The sequence below is a fragment of the Siniperca chuatsi genome, linkage group LG13 (assembly GCF_020085105.1).
Source record: "Siniperca chuatsi isolate FFG_IHB_CAS linkage group LG13, ASM2008510v1, whole genome shotgun sequence".
Classification (NCBI taxonomy): domain Eukaryota; kingdom Metazoa; phylum Chordata; class Actinopteri; order Centrarchiformes; family Sinipercidae; genus Siniperca; species Siniperca chuatsi.
Window position 1 is genome coordinate 13,869,730 of NC_058054.1, and position 18,251 is coordinate 13,887,980.

Here is an 18,251-nt window from a genome sequence, read left to right on the forward strand (position 1 = left end):
CTAATAGAAAGATGTGTCTCTCTTACAAATTGATGCTGCATTTAAGGTCAGATGCTGAACTTCTGCATTAAAAACCAGTAACAGGGATCAATAACGGCTCTGAATTGTGTACGAGATGTCTGTATCACACAACATACCAACTTTCCATCCAACTCTAATAAACAACTCAAGTTCTCAAAGTCTACAAACTGGCGACAATCGAAAACAATGTTTTTAAACGGATTTCTTTGTCTACTGCAAGTGTACACATTTGTGTATCAATTTGAAAATATGATTCATTCAGCCTTGAGATACAGACATGAATTGCTTTACACAGATGGATGTTATACTATCATCCATCCAAAGAATAACCGGCCTCCTTCCCTTTTTCTATTCCAATCAGTTAATTTCTATTGAGCATAAATTATGTGTGGGGGAGGGTCAAGCAGGACAAAGTCTGTTAGTAGTGAGATGCATTAGGCATGTCAGTTGTAGCTTGATATCTCCAGGAACCAGCACAGTACAAAGGGATAAGCTTGGTTGACACATTAAGACAGCGTTTGCAAATTCATACAAATGCATGCTTTCCTCTCTGTTTGCTTTCTTCGACTGGAGCAGCACATAACAAGCTGTCATACGTCTGAAAAGCTGTGTATGTGTTGAATGTGAAAGCTTTTGAGAGGAACATTGGGCTTGTCTTTAATCTTCCCTCTGTGTATTTTTCGTCTTTTTCTTTAAGCACGGGCTAATTGTGTTTCAAGCAGAATTTGACACATATTGATTAAAACGTGCAATGGCAAACGTGCACACCCTGTGTATTGGCAGCTGCCCTAATCTCTCTCTTTGAAGAAGCTTCTTTTTCCTTGCTGTCATTGTTTTGAGGTTGGATTTTTTTTTTTTTACATTTTCTCTCCTCCCCAGCCTTTCAGAGGAGGCAGGTTTCTAAACCCAGTGACTCTACAGCCTTGGTTTTTTCCATATGTTGGTTTGTTTTGTTCTTATGAAGCGGTTTAGAGAGAGAGAGTGTCTCGTGATGTGTGGCATAGGGCAACTGAGTAAAGGGATAATGGTTGGTAACTGTAATGGTCTGCCCACCACGATGACTCATTTGCTTTGTTTAGCTTGAAAAAGAAGCATTTAAATGTCCTCATGGCCTCTTCAACAAGAGTGTTTTTTCCTTGTTCTCCTTTAATATTTTTTGCTTTGAAATTTAAAATTAATTTCTTATTCCATCCCTCTAGGAATATTTTAACTGCATAAATGTACATTTGTACAAATTACAGAGGTTGGTGTAAGCAAGAAGGGAGAATATACAGTATATATTTTTTGTGTGTGTGCAAATGACTCCGTAAATCATTTTTCTTTACTTCGAGAGAGACGCAGGAGCAGCCCCTATCTTACAGTATAATAGTCTTCTCCAGAGGCTGTCAGCCTCATCTTCCTTTGTCTGCCGCTTTGTTTCCCAGCCAAAGAGGATTCACATGCCTTCTTCTCATCTCTCCCTGTGCCCCAACTTCTCCAAAGGAAAAAGCTAAGAATCAGGAATTCCCTTAGCTTTGTTCTCAAAAACTCAGCATGAACTTGTGACTGTGCTATACATGACATATAGGCCCCAGATCCCCAAGCATTTATCCACAGCTTTTATTTTACATCTTATACTGTAGGTGAGTGCATCACATCCTTCCATGTCTTTGTTTATTTTTATTTTTTTTACAGACACTCTGTGTTGTATACAATTCCTCCTTTTTTGAATCTGGCTCAAATTGCTGCGCTGTTCTGTTTTGAGCACAGAGAAGGAAAAAGGAAAACTGTGTGTGTGTGTGTGCACACACGCATCCACGTGTGCATGTTAAAAAGAAAGTGAACAGAAACGGCATGTTTGTGTGTGCGGTTAGGTTTGTAATTGGATGCAGTGGACCGCATCAGTCTTTACCTGAGCAAGTCATTTGCATGGGTTTGATTGACAACAGAGCTATGCAAAGCAGGCACAAGTGTTATTCCCTATGAAGATACAGAGAATGCAGAAAACCATGCCTTTTTCATCAGCTATCACTTTCTTGTTAAGTAGTATTGAGTCATTATTGCTAAGAAAATGGTTGAAACTTAATTTGCATAAAGGCATATCAACTCTGTCCAGTCATGGCCCATCTGCTGGAGTGTTTGAGCTTATTTTGGCCGATTAGATCTCACCTCAGGTTAAATATAGTGGGAGATATCTATAAATTTTCCAATTTCATCAAATTTAATGTACTCAGAAGAATCATTAAAGTGCAGCAGAGCTATAAAAAAAAGAGGAGCATCAGGGAGAGATCAATCAAGAACAGACTAAAGAAAAACAAAACAAACCCAAAATGCCTTTTGCTTGTGGTGTGCACAGAGCCTTTAAACACAGAACTAAAATTGCCCTCCTATTTCGCCTTGTACTTTTTACCTATAGTTCTAATATAAGGGCTGTTTTCTTGACACCCATTGTAATAGACGGCCTTGACTTCTAGTCACTTGTGAATGTGTGAATATGACTCACTAAACAGATAGTAAGTAGTGCATGTAAATTGGAATATTACTCTGTTACATTGCCTTGAATTTTACGTGATGCCCTTGCCAGTGTGTTTGTTTTGGCTGGTCATTCATTTGACTTATTCAGCTCCATGTAATGAAAGTTTAAATGTGTTTGAATATAGTCAGGTGATCAAGATGGTTACATTTATTACTAGAAAGAAACCATTAACCATATTAACCATATGCTGCTGTATAGCTATGCATGGGGCGTGTCACATATGAAGAGAGGGCACCTACCCCTGTCACGCATAATGATTATTATTTACGGTGGCTGGATCTGCTTCCTTTCAGCATTAAATGAACTCCATGTCAAGTAATGACACAGGAGATTAGACAATTTGTCGGAATTTAATCACGTCCTAATAAAACAACTGTTAAATTTTATAAAAAATTGATAACGGACAAATAGCTTCCTCAGTGGTCGATCTCCAGGGAAATGGCTTTGTCTTCTTGAACATTAATTTGCCCAACCTTCGTCAACTGCAAATCAAAGTTTTAATGAACTGTCTGTCGCTTAACTATCTTGGAACATATTCAATGTGGTATTTGATATATACAAAGATACACGTATTTATGACTGTAATTAAGATCAGATTTTTATTTGTCATTATCATTTCTATTGTAAAACTTCAACACAATTCAGGCATTTTATGAATTGTTGAACTGCTGCTGAAAGGAGACTGTTAAAGGTTGGTGGTTTTATGCTTCACAAAGAACTCTAGTAACACGTTTTCAAAGAAGTATTAAAAACGTGTTGAAACTTATCAAACCACTCCCGTAGCATTATTCATTCCTCAGCTGTCCATCCATATGCCAAAATGTGGCTAAATACACAGCTTCTGTTTGTTACTCATTCACTGCACAAATGATGAAAATGTGAGCTTTCAGGAGATGATTGATACAATATGTTTCCACCCTTTACTAAAACATGCAATGTTTACACACAAACTGGTGCATTTATGTCTGGCACCAGCCATCTTCAAACACAGTGACACTAATAGTGTGTTTTCTGCAGTGATAACAGTTCTACTCTTCACTTAGTGAAAGCAGAATGACACATTGACATCATTGCATAAGTCACCTATTCTGTTTTTCCACCCAAAGCCCTGGATAATGATTGTCCCCGTAGAACACTGTTCTGTCCAGAGAGATATATTTCTGTGTTTCTTCTCGCAGCAACAAATCAGAGACGGGACCTACTCTGCTGCTATAATTAAAAAGTCTTACAAGACTCAGTGAACATGCCAGCAGAAGTTACCTCATCACTGGTCACTGCTTCCTTCTTTGTCTCTTTGATTTTTATAATGGCATTTTGACAGAAATGATCAAGGGGAAGAACTAAATTGCTTTGAGTCCACACCCTGTGTATTGGCAGCTGCCTAATCTCTCTCTTTGAAGAAGCTTCTTTTCCTTGCTGTCATTGTTTTGAGGTTGGATTTTTTTTTTTACATTTTCTCTCCTCCCCAGCCTTTCAGAGGAGGCAGGTTTCTAAACCCAGTGACTCTACAGCCTTGGTTTTTCCATATGTTGGTTTGTTTTGTTCTTATGAAGCGGTTTAGAGAGAGAGTGTCTCGTGATGTGTGGCATAGGGCAACTGAGTAAAGGGATAATGGTTGGTAACTGTAATGGTCTGCCCACCACGATGACTCATTTGCTTTGTTTAGCTTGAAAAGAAGCATTTAAATGTCCTCATGGCCTCTTCAACAAGAGTGTTTTTCCTTGTTCTCCTTTAATATTTTTGCTTTGAAATTTAAAATTAATTTCTTATTCCATCCCTCTAGGAATATTTTAACTGCATAAATGTACATTTGTACAAATTACAGAGGTTGGTGTAAGCAAGAAGGAGAATATACAGTATATATTTTTGTGTGTGTGCAAATGACTCCGTAAATCATTTTCTTTACTTGAGAGAGACGCAGGAGCAGCCCCTATCTTACAGTATAATAGTCTTCTCCAGAGGCTGTCAGCCTCATCTTCCTTTGTCTGCCGCTTTGTTTCCCAGCCAAAGAGGATTCACATGCCTTCTTCTCATCTCTCCCTGTGCCCCAACTTCTCCAAAGGAAAAAGCTAAGAATCAGGAATTCCTTAGCTTTGTTCTCAAAAACTCAGCATGAACTTGTGACTGTGCTATACATGACATATAGGCCCCAGATCCCCAAGCATTTATCCACAGCTTTTATTTTACATCTTATACTGTAGGTGAGTGCATCACATCCTTCCATGTCTTTGTTTATTTTTATTTTTTTACAGACACTCTGTGTTGTATACAATTCCTCCTTTTTGAATCTGGCTCAAATTGCTGCGCTGTTCTGTTTTGAGCACAGAGAAGGAAAAAGGAAAACTGTGTGTGTGTGTGGACCTACTCTGCTGCTATAATTAAAAAGTCTTACAAGACTCAGTGAACATGCCAGCAGAAGTTACCTCATCACTGGTCACTGCTTCCTTCTTTGTCTCTTTGATTTTTATAATGGCATTTTGACAGAAATGATCAAGGGGAAGAACTAAATTGCTTTGAGTCTGTGCTTTTGAGATCAAAAGGACCTAATAATGTCACATTACAGGTTGCACCTAGGCAGTTTTACTGCCAGGCCCTCATGATCAGCCTCCTCAGTAAATATCAGCTCAGCTTAGAACCAGAGGCACGGGGGCTCATAGTGATCAACTGATGTAGCCATTGGCTGCTTTGCTTTTATACTTCTCTTTTCTCTTGGACTTCTTATGAACACTAACCTTCAAATATATTTAAGAAAAATGAACCTGTGTACCATCAGTGCTTTCATCTAATTTAAGCAAAATTTTCAGTATTTAGTGTATACATAAATACGCTAATTAATTCAGGTTTCTGAGTGAATCTGACTAACTGAATCTGCATAATACTTAAGCTCTTTCATTTAAGTAGCGTCTTTGTTTTCATTACATTAGGTGCATAATAAATGAAAGCGATCAATACCTGATGTTTAATATTTATGGTTACTTCTCACCCAATGAGAGCCTCAGAGATGAGTTAACTTTTTGTCCAGTTGAAAATGCCTAAGACGCAGTGGCACTGTAACAGCACCATGGCCATGAGATGGATGTACGGTGTAGTGGTGCATCCCCTAAAATGTGTATTACTGCAGTGTATGGTCACCAGAGAATGGGCTCTGTAATACAGAAACAATAAATAGTGATGCATGTGGGCACCTTAAATGGCTTATTATTCACAATCTGATTTCTAAAGACAACTCAGTGTCTCAACCTGCCTCCGACCTCACACAGATTACTTTATTTTATCCCTACCTGCTTTTGTTCTCCATCCCTTTCTCCTCCCCTCGTTAATCATTAAAGCCTTTGTAGATTGAACAAAGTGACCAATGCCAGCAGTTATAAGGTGAATTAGGGTATAGAGAGCAATTAAAAAACCTTTGACCTTTTATGAGAGGACAGAAGGAGGTCAAAGAATAACTGTTTCGTGAAGTTCAACGCCTCACTTCATAGAGCTCTGATTTACATCTGAGAGATTCTGCCAACTGGGTGTTGTAGACTTTAGGCTTGGAGATTTAGAAAGGAGACTACATTAGTATTATATTGCCACATTTACCTAACACTTAGCCCCATCATAGTCTATAGTAATTAGAAGTTTCATTCTTCAAAAAGTATCAATTATTGTCCTTTGAACTTGAAGGAGAAAGGACAGTGAAACTAGAAGAGAAATTTTCAGCTTTTGTCATTTTAGTGGTTTGATTTACCAGCACATTAATGTGATGCTTTTCATAATGAGCTGTAAGCTGTAATCACCTGTAAGCATTCACAGGGGTCACAGAGCTTTTCTTAAGGACATCATAAAGAGTTAGAGTTTGACGTCCTGATAATGTGGTCAGTTTAATACCCCACCAAAGCCTCTGTATCAAACCGCTCGTCTCAATAACTCACAGAACAAAATCCCAGTAGCTATGCACTGATAACTGCAGAAGGATGTAGCTTAGCCTTATCAGCTCTTGGCTCCAGTGACACAGTAATCCACACAATGCGCGGCTGTCATTGTACTGGAAAACACAGAATCATTTCATTTACCCAACAAAGGCCTGAGAATAATTGTGATGTCCCCCTGCGCTTCCCCTTCACCACTAACTCATTGAAATTGCTAATTTTCAAAGGCCAAATATTACTTATTCAAAAGAGCCCAACTGTCATCATGCATTTTTTTCTTTGCGGAGAAACCTGTTTTGCCACTGGAATAAGAGGCTCTTACTGAATGTCAGTTTAGGAAGATCACAGCGGCCAGTTGCGTTTCGGCTAGCTTTTTACTCAGCAGGTATCTACTGAGCATGTAGCTGATGTGTAGGCAAGGGACAGCCAGTGGAGAGGGTAATGGCAGTTTTCTTAAGGCTAATCATTACTGAGACACAACAGAGCCTTTTGTACCCAACAGGAACAGGGAGAAGCTTTGGCACCCTTGGCCAGGTGGAGGTCTGGCACACCTTGTAATTGTCCTTTTAAATACAATGGTCAAATATGGTTGCTTTACCCTTGGAGAGCAAACAACCATGTGCAAATGTGATAAAAATGCAAGTGTAAAAAGAAAAGAGAGAACATGGCAAAACAAATGAAAATAGTTTCCCTCTCCTAAGGGCCAGTTTGCTAGAGCTTAAGAATCTCTGTTTGAGATTGAGCAAGCTCAAATGGCTATAGCCGCTCAGATGTCCATGCTACTTAAATTTCTCAGTGTGCATACCAATGTGGATGTGTGTGATAAGGGAAGGCAGTATCAATAAATTTTTTGAGGGCCTTCTCATAAATCTCTAATTGAGGCAGCAGTTTTAGGAAGGAAAAATAGCTCCAACAATATGCATATACTACACAAACCAAATGCTGGGGAATGGTCACTCACAATCAAGCTAGGAAAATGAGCCAGCTGCTTGGTAAATGTTCTTATGCTGTGATGCAATTCCTCTTTAGTTTTCTTAATTGCTAGAGACACTGAACAGAGTATAAACACTGCATGTTTTTTCATGCAAATCCCTTACATATTTTAGGCCCAGCTATAAATGCATGGAATGCTTTGTGCGTTTGAAGTGCAGTGCATTAGTAAAACGCCTTCAAGGGCTTAGTCTGGCAAAAGGCAGTATCATCATTCCCAGATCCAAGCTTCAGCTACAAACAGTTTACTTTCTCTGAAGAATACCCTATTTTCTGAAAACAGAAATATACATCAGTCTCATCTCTGCATCTCAGCTTCTTTAAATAAATGGATTTTTAGAAATGTCTTGTTAGTGGAACAAAGCATCACCTCAAGTACCATCACTCTCTCTTTACCAGTGCTGGTTATTTTATTAAAAAGGATTGATGATGCTTTCACAACCCCAGATATATTGACTTCATTCTTGACACAATTGATTGTAGTTTTTAAATTAACCATTTAAATATGCATAGTTTATAAATTTGTAGAAAAATGTAAATGCATCTTTATTGATTGCATCAGATCAGAGAGCAACTAAACAGTCATTTTCCATTGGAAGATATACTTAAAAAAATAGTCTTACATTTTAAGCATCTACATGGCCATAAGTGTGTAGGGATGTACTATTGCACAATAGTGTTTGTTTACTTACCAGCCTTGAAGCTGTAGAATATGCATTCATAATAATAGCATTAGGAAAAAAGTACAGTTAGAAAGACAAAATAATATATGCATGTACAATTGCGCATAGCAAGCAGCCATCTTAGTTTAAAAAGCATTAGTGTTTTGTGCTTTTAGCAGTTTGTGCAATAATTGGGCAATTACAGATATATGCTGTGAAGGATATTTTTGTGGTCGGGCACAAAGTCTGCACGCTGTTAGAGAATGTTGACCTTAATTTGGCATGTTCTCCCCAATTTTTGACTGGATTAGAATTTCACATCACAGCAGTTTGAATTGAGGTACCAGAGTGCAGCTCATTCACTGCACAAATGATGAAAATGTGAGCTTTCAGGAGATGATTGATACAATATGTTTCCACCCTTTACTAAAACATGCAATGTTTACACACAAACTGGTGCATTTATGTCTGGCACCAGCCATCTTCAAACACAGTGACACTAATAGTGTGTTTTCTGCAGTGATAACAGTTCTACTCTTCACTTAGTGAAAGCAGAATGACACATTGACATCATTGCATAAGTCACCATTCTGTTTTTCCACCCAAAGCCCTGGATAATGTTGGAGAACACTGTTCTGTCCAGAGAGATATATTTCTGTGTTTCTTCTCGCAGCAACAAATCAGAGACGGGACCTACTCTGCTGCTATAATTAAAAAGTCTTACAAGACTCAGTGAACATGCCAGCAGAAGTTACCTCATCACTGGTCACTGCTTCCTTCTTTGTCTCTTTGATTTTTATAATGGCATTTTGACAGAAATGATCAAGGGGAAGAACTAAATTGCTTTGAGTCTGTGCTTTTGAGATCAAAAGGACCTAATAATGTCACATTACAGGTTGCACCTAGGCAGTTTTACTGCCAGGCCCTCATGATCAGCCTCCTCAGTAAATATCAGCTCAGCTTAGAACCAGAGGCACGGGGCTCATAGTGATCAACTGATGTAGCCATTGGCTGCTTTGCTTTTATACTTCTCTTTCTCTTGGACTTCTTATGAACACTAACCTTCAAATATATTTAAGAAAAATGAACCTGTGTACCATCAGTGCTTTCATCTAATTTAAGCAAAATTTTCAGTATTTAGTGTATACATAAATACGCTAATTAATTCAGGTTTCTGAGTGAATCTGACTAACTGAATCTGCATAATACTTAAGCTCTTTCATTTAAGTAGCGTCTTTGTTTTCATTACATTAGGTGCATAATAAATGAAAGCGATCAATACCTGATGTTTAATATTTATGGTTACTTCTCACCCAATGAGAGCCTCAGAGATGAGTTAACTTTTTGTCCAGTTGAAAATGCCTAAGACGCAGTGGCACTGTAACAGCACCATGGCCATGAGATGGATGTACGGTGTAGTGGTGCATCCCCTAAAATGTGTATTACTGCAGTGTATGGTCACCAGAGAATGGGCTCTGTAATACAGAAACAATAAATAGTGATGCATGTGGGCACCTTAAATGGCTTATTATTCACAATCTGATTTCTAAAAGACAACTCAGTGTCTCAACCTGCCTCCGACCTCACACAGATTACTTTATTTTATCCCTACCTGCTTTTGTTCTCCATCCCTTTCTCCTCCCCTGCGTTAATCATTAAAGCCTTTGTAGATTGAACAAAGTGACCAATGCCAGCAGTTATAAGGTGAATTAGGGTATAGAGAGCAATTAAAAAACCTTTGACCTTTTATGAGAGGACAGAAGGAGGTCAAAGAATAACTGTTTCGTGAAGTTCAACGCCTCACTTCATAGAGCTCTGATTTACATCTGAGAGATTCTGCCAACTGGGTGTTGTAGACTTTAGGCTTGGAGATTTAGAGAAAGGAGACTACATTAGTATTATATTGCCACATTTACCTAACACTTAGCCCCATCATAGTCTATAGTAATTAGAAGTTTCATTCTTCAAAAAGTATCAATTATTGTCCTTTCAGTCTGCTCACTTGCAGCCAGTGTATTTGGCAGGCATGCATAAAAGCTGAGATTGTGGAACATTTTCTTTGCTTCCATGCAGTCACGGAGTCCACATTCCATGTTCCAAATTAAATGTATCTCTCTCTGCCTCTCCCTATCTCTCTCTAACTATTTGTGTCTGTCTGAGTTAGAGCTATCACGTGATGGAGCAGACAATAGAGAGGCACTCTGGCGCTACGGAGAGGTTAGCCGGGGTTTTTGTGTTGCTTGTCAGTGAGGGGGGGCATCTAAGCTGTGAATAGGATCATTGAGTTGGAGGTAATTTTGGGCCCCGGTGCAGGGCATTAGTTGGCCAGGCCTTTCTGCTGACAGGCCTGTTTCTTCCCTTCTCTCCCTCCCCCCCTTTTTTAAAAAACCCCAACCCCCAGCCCCCCTCTGCTGCATCGGCATTTCTATCCAAACCAAAGGCCTTTATCGTTGTGCCCATGACAACATGTCTGATAGGGCGTGGCAACCAAGATCTCTTTTAGCCCTGTACCTTGGGGAGCCAATGCATCTAGATATAGATAAGTTGCAGCAGCCAGGGTTTAAGCAGTGCTGCACTTCACATTGTTGTGGTTTTATAAGCCACCAGAGTGTGTCTGATAAATGAATAGACACATGCTGGACATTCTCATTCATTATCATTGGAAATGGTCGGGCCTGCTGGGAGTTTGTGTAGTGATTGCTGTGGGGGCTGACTGTTGAAGGGCCTCTCAGAGCTGTCCTGATGGCCAAATTTCAGACAATGTTAAAGAGCTGGAGCTCAGCTCAACAAGAGGCTTGGGCTAAAATAACTCACAGGGGGGAACACTGCTGTCAAGTGCACTGCTACACACTTCCACAAAAATGTATAGTCAAAAGTGTCAGTAGGACAGAAAATGGAAACACATGGGCTGCAGCTTAAATGCATTTAGTAAAAGGAATGCATTTGGTTTAAAGTAGTGAGTTAGTAGCATAAAATTTGGATCAAACTAGCTGAGCCAGATTGACCTATCTGATCTATAGTCTATAAATTACTTTTTAAAGGTCAGATAAGTCTGTTACATTACTGGTTTCCTGTTAACACTTATTGATAAAATACTGACCTGAATGCCCCTAAATATGAGGGGGAGAGGAAGTTGATAAAGTAGTACTGCTGGAAGAATGCTGAAGTGGACTAAAACATCTGACAGTTCCTTTTAACCATTAACAAGTTACCCAAACTCATACATGCAGGCATAATTTTTTTTCAACTGAAACTAATTTATGTAATCGATAATGATTATTTTCATTATAAATTAATCTGCCAGTTGTTTTCCTGATTAATGTATAGTTTGGTCTGTAAAAACATCAGAAAATTGTGAAAAAATGACCAACACAATTTCCTAGAGCCAAAAGTGATTTCTTTAAATTGTTTTTGTCTGACCAACAGTCCATACTCCAAAGATCTTTAATTTACAGTGATATAAAACAGAGAAAAGCAGCAAATCTTCTTATTTGAGAAGCTGGAACCATCAAATGCTTGGCTTTGGCTTAATTATTAAATTATCAAAATTGTTGTGATTTATTTTCTGCTAATTGATTGATCATAATCATTTCAGCTCTACTTACATTTGCTGAATAACACTATATAGTATTAGCACCTCAGTCAGAATAGTGTGTGAGACATTACCCACCTCCAAGTGAGATTCTTAAATCTATGAACTGTCTTCTGCTGTATTGTGAGTTATTTTGACAGTCCCTTACTCTGTATTCTACCTCTGTCTGAGTATCTGCTGACTTGTGCTGGCTGGTGATTGCCTGAAGGCTTTGAGTTTACAGACGACTGGCTTTAAGGCAAAACCTTCAGAGAGAGGTCATCTATCTGATGTCAGCTTTGCCAGATTCAAAGAGAAAAAAAACTAATTGGTCAAGGGTAATTTAACAAAGGCAGTCAGGAAGGAGATGGTCAATATCAAGTGTATTCCAGTACAGAAGAAAGATCTTGTAATCTTCTATCTTCATTATTGGAAGTGCTGGCTCTCCTGCAATGCTCTTTCACCTTGTGTGCTGTTAAGCAATATTTAGATGAATTGCAATTCTTCAGGTAACTCGCAGTGCTGTTTTCTTGTTTTGTCAGTGTTTAAATCTTTTTGCAGTAGCTGTAATGAATGCAGCACATGGTCCTTGCAGAAGATGTGTTCTCCCTGTTTGGGTTTGAGTAGAGCAAGATTGCATTTTCATTCATCAGGATGAATACATTGTGATTACACTGCACGTCAATTTCCAAGCTTTCCTTAGGCGACCTCATATTTTTGATTCTCTTCTCTTTTTCACTTGTATTCTGCTTCTCACATTTGAAAAGATACTAGTTTGTATAGGACACTTGCTCTGGTATTTGGATTTTTCCACTCTTCAGTTTTTCTTTTTTAAAGGAAGATTTGCCCTCCCTTTCCTGCTGCTGTGTTGCTTTCAGCCATTCTGCCTTTAGCTGCTCACTAAGAAAACAGGTACATCTTTGTCAGTGCTGGGACCAAAGGCATCTACCTGAAAACATATGCCTTGTCTGCTGTTACAAGCAGCAAGAACAGTGTTAAATTCACCCCTGTCACCACTGAGAGATGTATTAGTAGTAGGGTGTGGTGCACTTTAGGACAATTGATTGCACATGTTTGGGTGATACTATTAAATTAAGCCTGGGGGTTAAACTTCCTTTAGACCCCGAACTGATCTACTGCATCCTCTCCCGAAGCCCAGAGGAACTCAATGCGCTCGGAGTGCAGATGATACTCTGAAGACATCAGTGGGTCCCCAAGGTAGCAGCACAAGGGAAGATTAGGCACCCTCCTTCAAGGCTTTTGTTAAGTAATTCCACATCTCCTTTAATAATTCAAAGCGGCAGAGCCACAAACAATATATGGTAACGTTGTGATCTCAGTCGCCGGGAGGAATTTTTGTCTTTCCCGTTATGCTGTTTTGTATGCTATAAACATGAGGGGGGCCTGTCAGGGAAACATAACCACACAAAAGGATCACACAGTGAAACTCTTAGGTGTTGGGGTGTATGTGTTTGTATGTGTGTGTGTATACATGTAGGAGCTATGCAGACTGTGCTGTACTGTCACTCACTTGTAACATGAACTGGTGTTGTACCACTGCCACTGAGGCACCGGTGGGACTCGAGCCATGAGCAACCTGTCTGTGGTGTATGTATGCGTGCATGTGTGAGCTTTTGGTGTGTTTTCTGTGTGAACATGCTGATGAAAAAAACATCACATGCACTTACTTTGGTCTCTGAGGAGCTGAGGCTCAGTAGTCATCCGTGGAAAGCATCCCTGTATGTCATAGGCGACAAAGCTAGCATGCGATGGCCTTAGCTGGAAATACAATAAGACTTCTCTGGCAGAATTAAACATGTTTATACATGCTGTATATATTTTCTCAAACTCAAACACAGCAGGGCATTTAAAAAGTGTAATTTACCAGGTTTTAAATGTAATGTTCTGGGGTTTGGGGTTCTTCTTTAATAGTCCTTAAGGGGCACACTTCCCTTTTTTCTTTAGTTCTCTCTCCCCCCAGCTCTCTCCTCCACTGCACCTGTTTTGAGCAATACCTTTGGGGCACAGCTTGAAGTGAATAATGTATGAGCAAGAAGGAGAATCAGAAAACCTTTGTGGACCATGTGTCTGTCTGTGTGTCTGTCTGTCTTCCATCTCCTTTGTCTCTATCTGTAGTTTTTTTCTTCTTCTAGGTTTCTCTCACACTGTTTTACTTTAATTGTTTTACTTAAATGTCTCTGTCTTTTGCAGTGAGGTTTGTCGGCTGTGGCCAAGGTGGTCTGGTACGGTTTGAATGCAGTAACCCATCTGACTTCCGGATAGAGGCCGACGGAGTAGTTTATGCTGCCAGGAGTATTCAGCACACTGCGCTCCCTGTGTCACCATTGCTGATCAAGGCCAGTGACACCAACTCTCAGCAACAATGGGTGACCCAAGTCAGGCTGACACCCTCCACGCACTCCAGCCAGCAGGTGAATATATCTTAACCACTTCCATAACATTTCTTACTTGTTTGTCAGTTGTCTGACTGATGTTACTGCCTAGAAAGGTGGAATGATCAATTCTCCCCTCACATCTGATATCTTACGCTTATTAGGTACACTGCACATTCACAGATGGCTAGTTCCCTAAATTGCAGCAGGTGTTCCGAGAGACTGGATGGATGCTTGCTAATTAAAACTTAATGTGTCAATTTACTAGGAGCACAAACATATACTCAACACGGTCAGTGGGTAGCAAGAGCAGATGCAAAATAGCTCCTCATAAAGTTGATTTCAGTGAGCATGCCTTGTGATTGTGAGGTTATTGCCTTATCATCCAAAAGGGGACGCACCTCTTTCGGTGCTTTGGAAGACGGGAAGCATCTGTCTGAGCTGTAGAGTGGTGCTCTAACCGTTCCGCTGGACGTGTTGTGCAGTCATCCGCAATTAGTTAGAATGACCATGTGCTCATATGTCAACATTGTGGTTGGCTGAGGATCAGAGGACATGTCCTATCTGTCTGCTTTGTAACCAGGAAATGAAAAGAAGCTCTAAAGGCTGTGTTATTGTAGAAGTTTTAACTTCACTGTCAGTGGATTATGTGGTCCTGCTCAATTAGATAATATGTGTTGCTTTAAATTTACAGGAGTGATGCTACACACACACACACACACACACACACACACACACACACGTTATTCTCAACTCTTTGTGCTCCTCTCTATCCTGACCCAATGTGTATGGTTATAAGTGAGCCTTTATGTGCATTCGGTAATAATCATTGCTTGTAAGATCTTAGATCATTAGCCTTCTGGTTTCTTAATGAACACCCCAAATGCAATAATCGTGTTTGTTTTACAAAGACCAATGTGCGTTTCTTTTTTATCCCAGTAATACACTTAAGCAAATGGCCACAAGTGGCCATTTCTAAATGTGCCGCACAGCAGATAATCTCAGGAAAGGCGTGCGTCATATTTTTTGTGGTGCAGATTAAAAGTTAATTCTGGCAGTTATGTGTAGTTCCTGTCAGTGCTGTGGGTGTAGTGGTCTGCTGGGCTGAAATTAAACTTGTAGCCGGTAATGATTTCATGGCTTTCCAAAACACCATCGTTAGCCACTGACACTCATTTACTATAGGGACTCCTGCAGGTATGTGGTTTTAATGATACCATCAGTCATTGTTGTTGGTTGGTCAAAGGCAGATAATACACACTTGTCCCAAACAAGTAAACATAGACCTTCAGGAGGTTTTTAAGTTTTTTAAATAAAAGGCAGAACCTCACATTGGCTATACGTGTGTGTGTGTGTGTGTGTGTGTGTGTGTTTATGCAAATTATCAGCGGCCATACTCCGATCTGTATCTGTAGAGAGCTCTCGGGTTGTCCATTATGGACAAATCAGGGGATTGACTTTCCCATATCTTGTGTATGAAGTCACAAGCGGTTGTCTTCCCCATAGCATAATTATTGTCATGAATCATCACGCATCTCTTAATCACATCAGTGATTACATTTTTTTTTTTAGTCCATGAATGCGGCAGCCTTGGGGAAACATTTTAATCAATGACAACCAAACAATATCCTCATTAACATGAGAGTGTTCTCGCCCACTATCGCCACCTCTATTAGAACCTCCGCTCCACCGGAGTTCGTGAGGAGAAAACATTTCAGTAACTGAAAGAGAGAATTTCTCTAAAAGGGCAAATACACACATGCCTAATCCTTCCCACACACTCACAAACACTCAGGCCATCACTCAGCCCAACACTCCCCTGGACTCTGAAGTAGACTCCTAGTCAGAAGATGGAGAGGGTTCAGAGAGTGTGGATGGGTGTAGACCTCCAGCGCACCAGACATTGATGTGTGTTGGGCTGAACAAACCCACCATGCCATTCATCATTCCAGACACAGGTTGCAAATAATTACTGCTCTCACTCGCGCCCATTTTAATAGGGTAATAGATATTTCTGAAGCATGCTCCTTCACTATCTGTCCTCTTGCCTCTCTGCATTTCCAATGTGTGAAAGCAGTATAATCGGATTTCAAACATGATTAGTGGAAGCTCTCAGACAGCTCCCCAGATGTTGGAGGAGGGGGAGTGTGGGATATGGGTCACGTTATAAGGTGGCAAAGTGGTAATTAATTTCTGTATACATAGGACACTTTGCAATAGTTTGTAGGACTTGACTACCTCACAACCAATCAACATTCAAATAATTACAGGCAACAGTAGGGAAGATACTTCAAGGGACATGACAGTTCCATTGAAATCCAAGCTATCATTCATTGACATTGACAGATTTTACATATTGTTTTTCTGTTTTCCTTCCTGCCTTGTTTGGTTCAAGGTTATTTTAACTTTCTCTGGCACTACTTCAGTCTCTGGAGCAGCATAGGCAATTTGAGCCATCTGTGTGTTTAGTGTCTGGCTTGCAGGTACCATCCTCCTTTGTTTCAAATCTCATTCATTACAGGCGAGGGAGGATGGCAGATCCATTATGGAAGCTGGTCTGTCTGTGTGGGTGCACAGGACATAAGAAGAGGTCTGCCATTTAAAGCAAACTCGTGCTGGCGGTGTGCGGCTGCTGCAGTTGCCACAACAAAGCGTTTCAAGGCATATCATCACATGTTGTACTGTAGATATTTTAAGTGACAAAAAGTCATAAAAGAATGGATTGTTTGATTGAACACACATTTTGAATAGTTATTAAATGACATTTGGAACAGCTTATTGGGTTTTGCAGGAAATGGCAGTCTCTTTTTATCACCACATCATTTTCCTTTTGTATATCCAAAATCGGTCAGCCTGCAATACCATTCTTTGCTGTAAGGTGCCACTTCAGTTTGTGGGTTGGCATATGCTGCTGTTGATGTTGATTGTCGCTTAATGGTTACAAAATCAGGCTTTCATTCCAGCAGGGTAAACATAATATCGTGGTGGTGCATGAGGAACATTTAGGTGATCACTGAACTCATAGAATTCATCCTCTGGGGACCATAAATGTCCGTACAAACTTTCATGGCAATCCATCCAATAGTTGTTGATATATTCCAGTCTGTGGTGGACCAATGGACCGACCAACATTGCCATCCATAGAGCAATACCGCTAGCGTGGTTAAAATGCATGTACTCATATTTTACTGCATAGATACGATCACTACCCAGCTCTTGAACTAAATCATTTCCTTTTCACAGGTCCAGGAAGTTGTCCCTGTCCCTCCAGTCATGTCCAACGATTTGAAGGAAATTGTGTTTCCATCGCGAAACACAGACAGCCAACTCAAACGCATGAAGAGAGACTGGGTCATCCCCCCAATCAATGTCCCAGAGAACTCACGAGGACCATTCCCACAAGAGCTTGTCCGGGTAACGCAACTCACCCAAGCACACACACACACACACACACACACACACACACACGTACACTCTCTCATAACTTCAAAAAAAGTGCTTTTTGCTTGATATGACAACCATGTACGTCCTTGTTGCCTTGAGTGCCCACTCAGAGGGTCACAGACATGAGAGTTATGCCTTCAACAAAATGCTTCATATTTACAGCACTTTGCTAAAGGTCAGGGCTCTTTTTTCCACTGTATTATTTATATTTTGTTTTAGGGGGCAGTCGGTACCAATGTAACTTGGCATTATTTAGAAGAAGAGAGAAATCTGAAGTGCTCACCAGCGCCATTGTTCCTCGGTTGCCTGTTGAGATATTATTCTCCTTTTATCATGGCTCAAGGACACACACGGGCCAATTCATTTGCATCAGTTCTCTGGTCAGGGTTGGGTGTGGGTGGCTGACAGAGGACAAGCAATACTCGGGACAGCTAAGAAGGAGATCCTTTTTCAGCATATTAAGCTGACTTCCTTACCGAGCGTTAAGTCCTGTACATGCTATTTGTATGTATTATATTTAATCCGGCGATATTAGAAGGGATGTTTCTGGGCTTTAGTGGATGATATTAGGATGAGGAAATACTCCGTTTGCTCAGCATGGATCCAGGGTGTAGGCACAGAGGGTCTCAGCTTACATGGCAAACAGGATAGACAGCCGAGCCAAGACAGAACTTCAATATTACACAGACACACACACACACACACACCCTTTATATGCACTCTTTTACTTACACAGAAATCTAT

The 18,251-nt window shown here is 40.2% G+C and overlaps 1 protein-coding gene across 1 annotated transcript in view; it reads left to right on the forward strand.

Moving 5' to 3' along the window:
- cdh2 (cadherin 2, type 1, N-cadherin (neuronal)) overlaps positions 1 to 18,251 on the forward strand; it is a 61,602-nt gene that overhangs the window by 24,786 nt on the left and 18,565 nt on the right. Inside the window, exons 3-4 of the mRNA XM_044220646.1 lie at positions 13,882 to 14,102; positions 17,307 to 17,477. Coding sequence (XP_044076581.1) covers positions 13,882 to 14,102; positions 17,307 to 17,477 — 392 coding nt within the window. The remainder of the gene's footprint in view (positions 1 to 13,881; positions 14,103 to 17,306; positions 17,478 to 18,251) is intronic.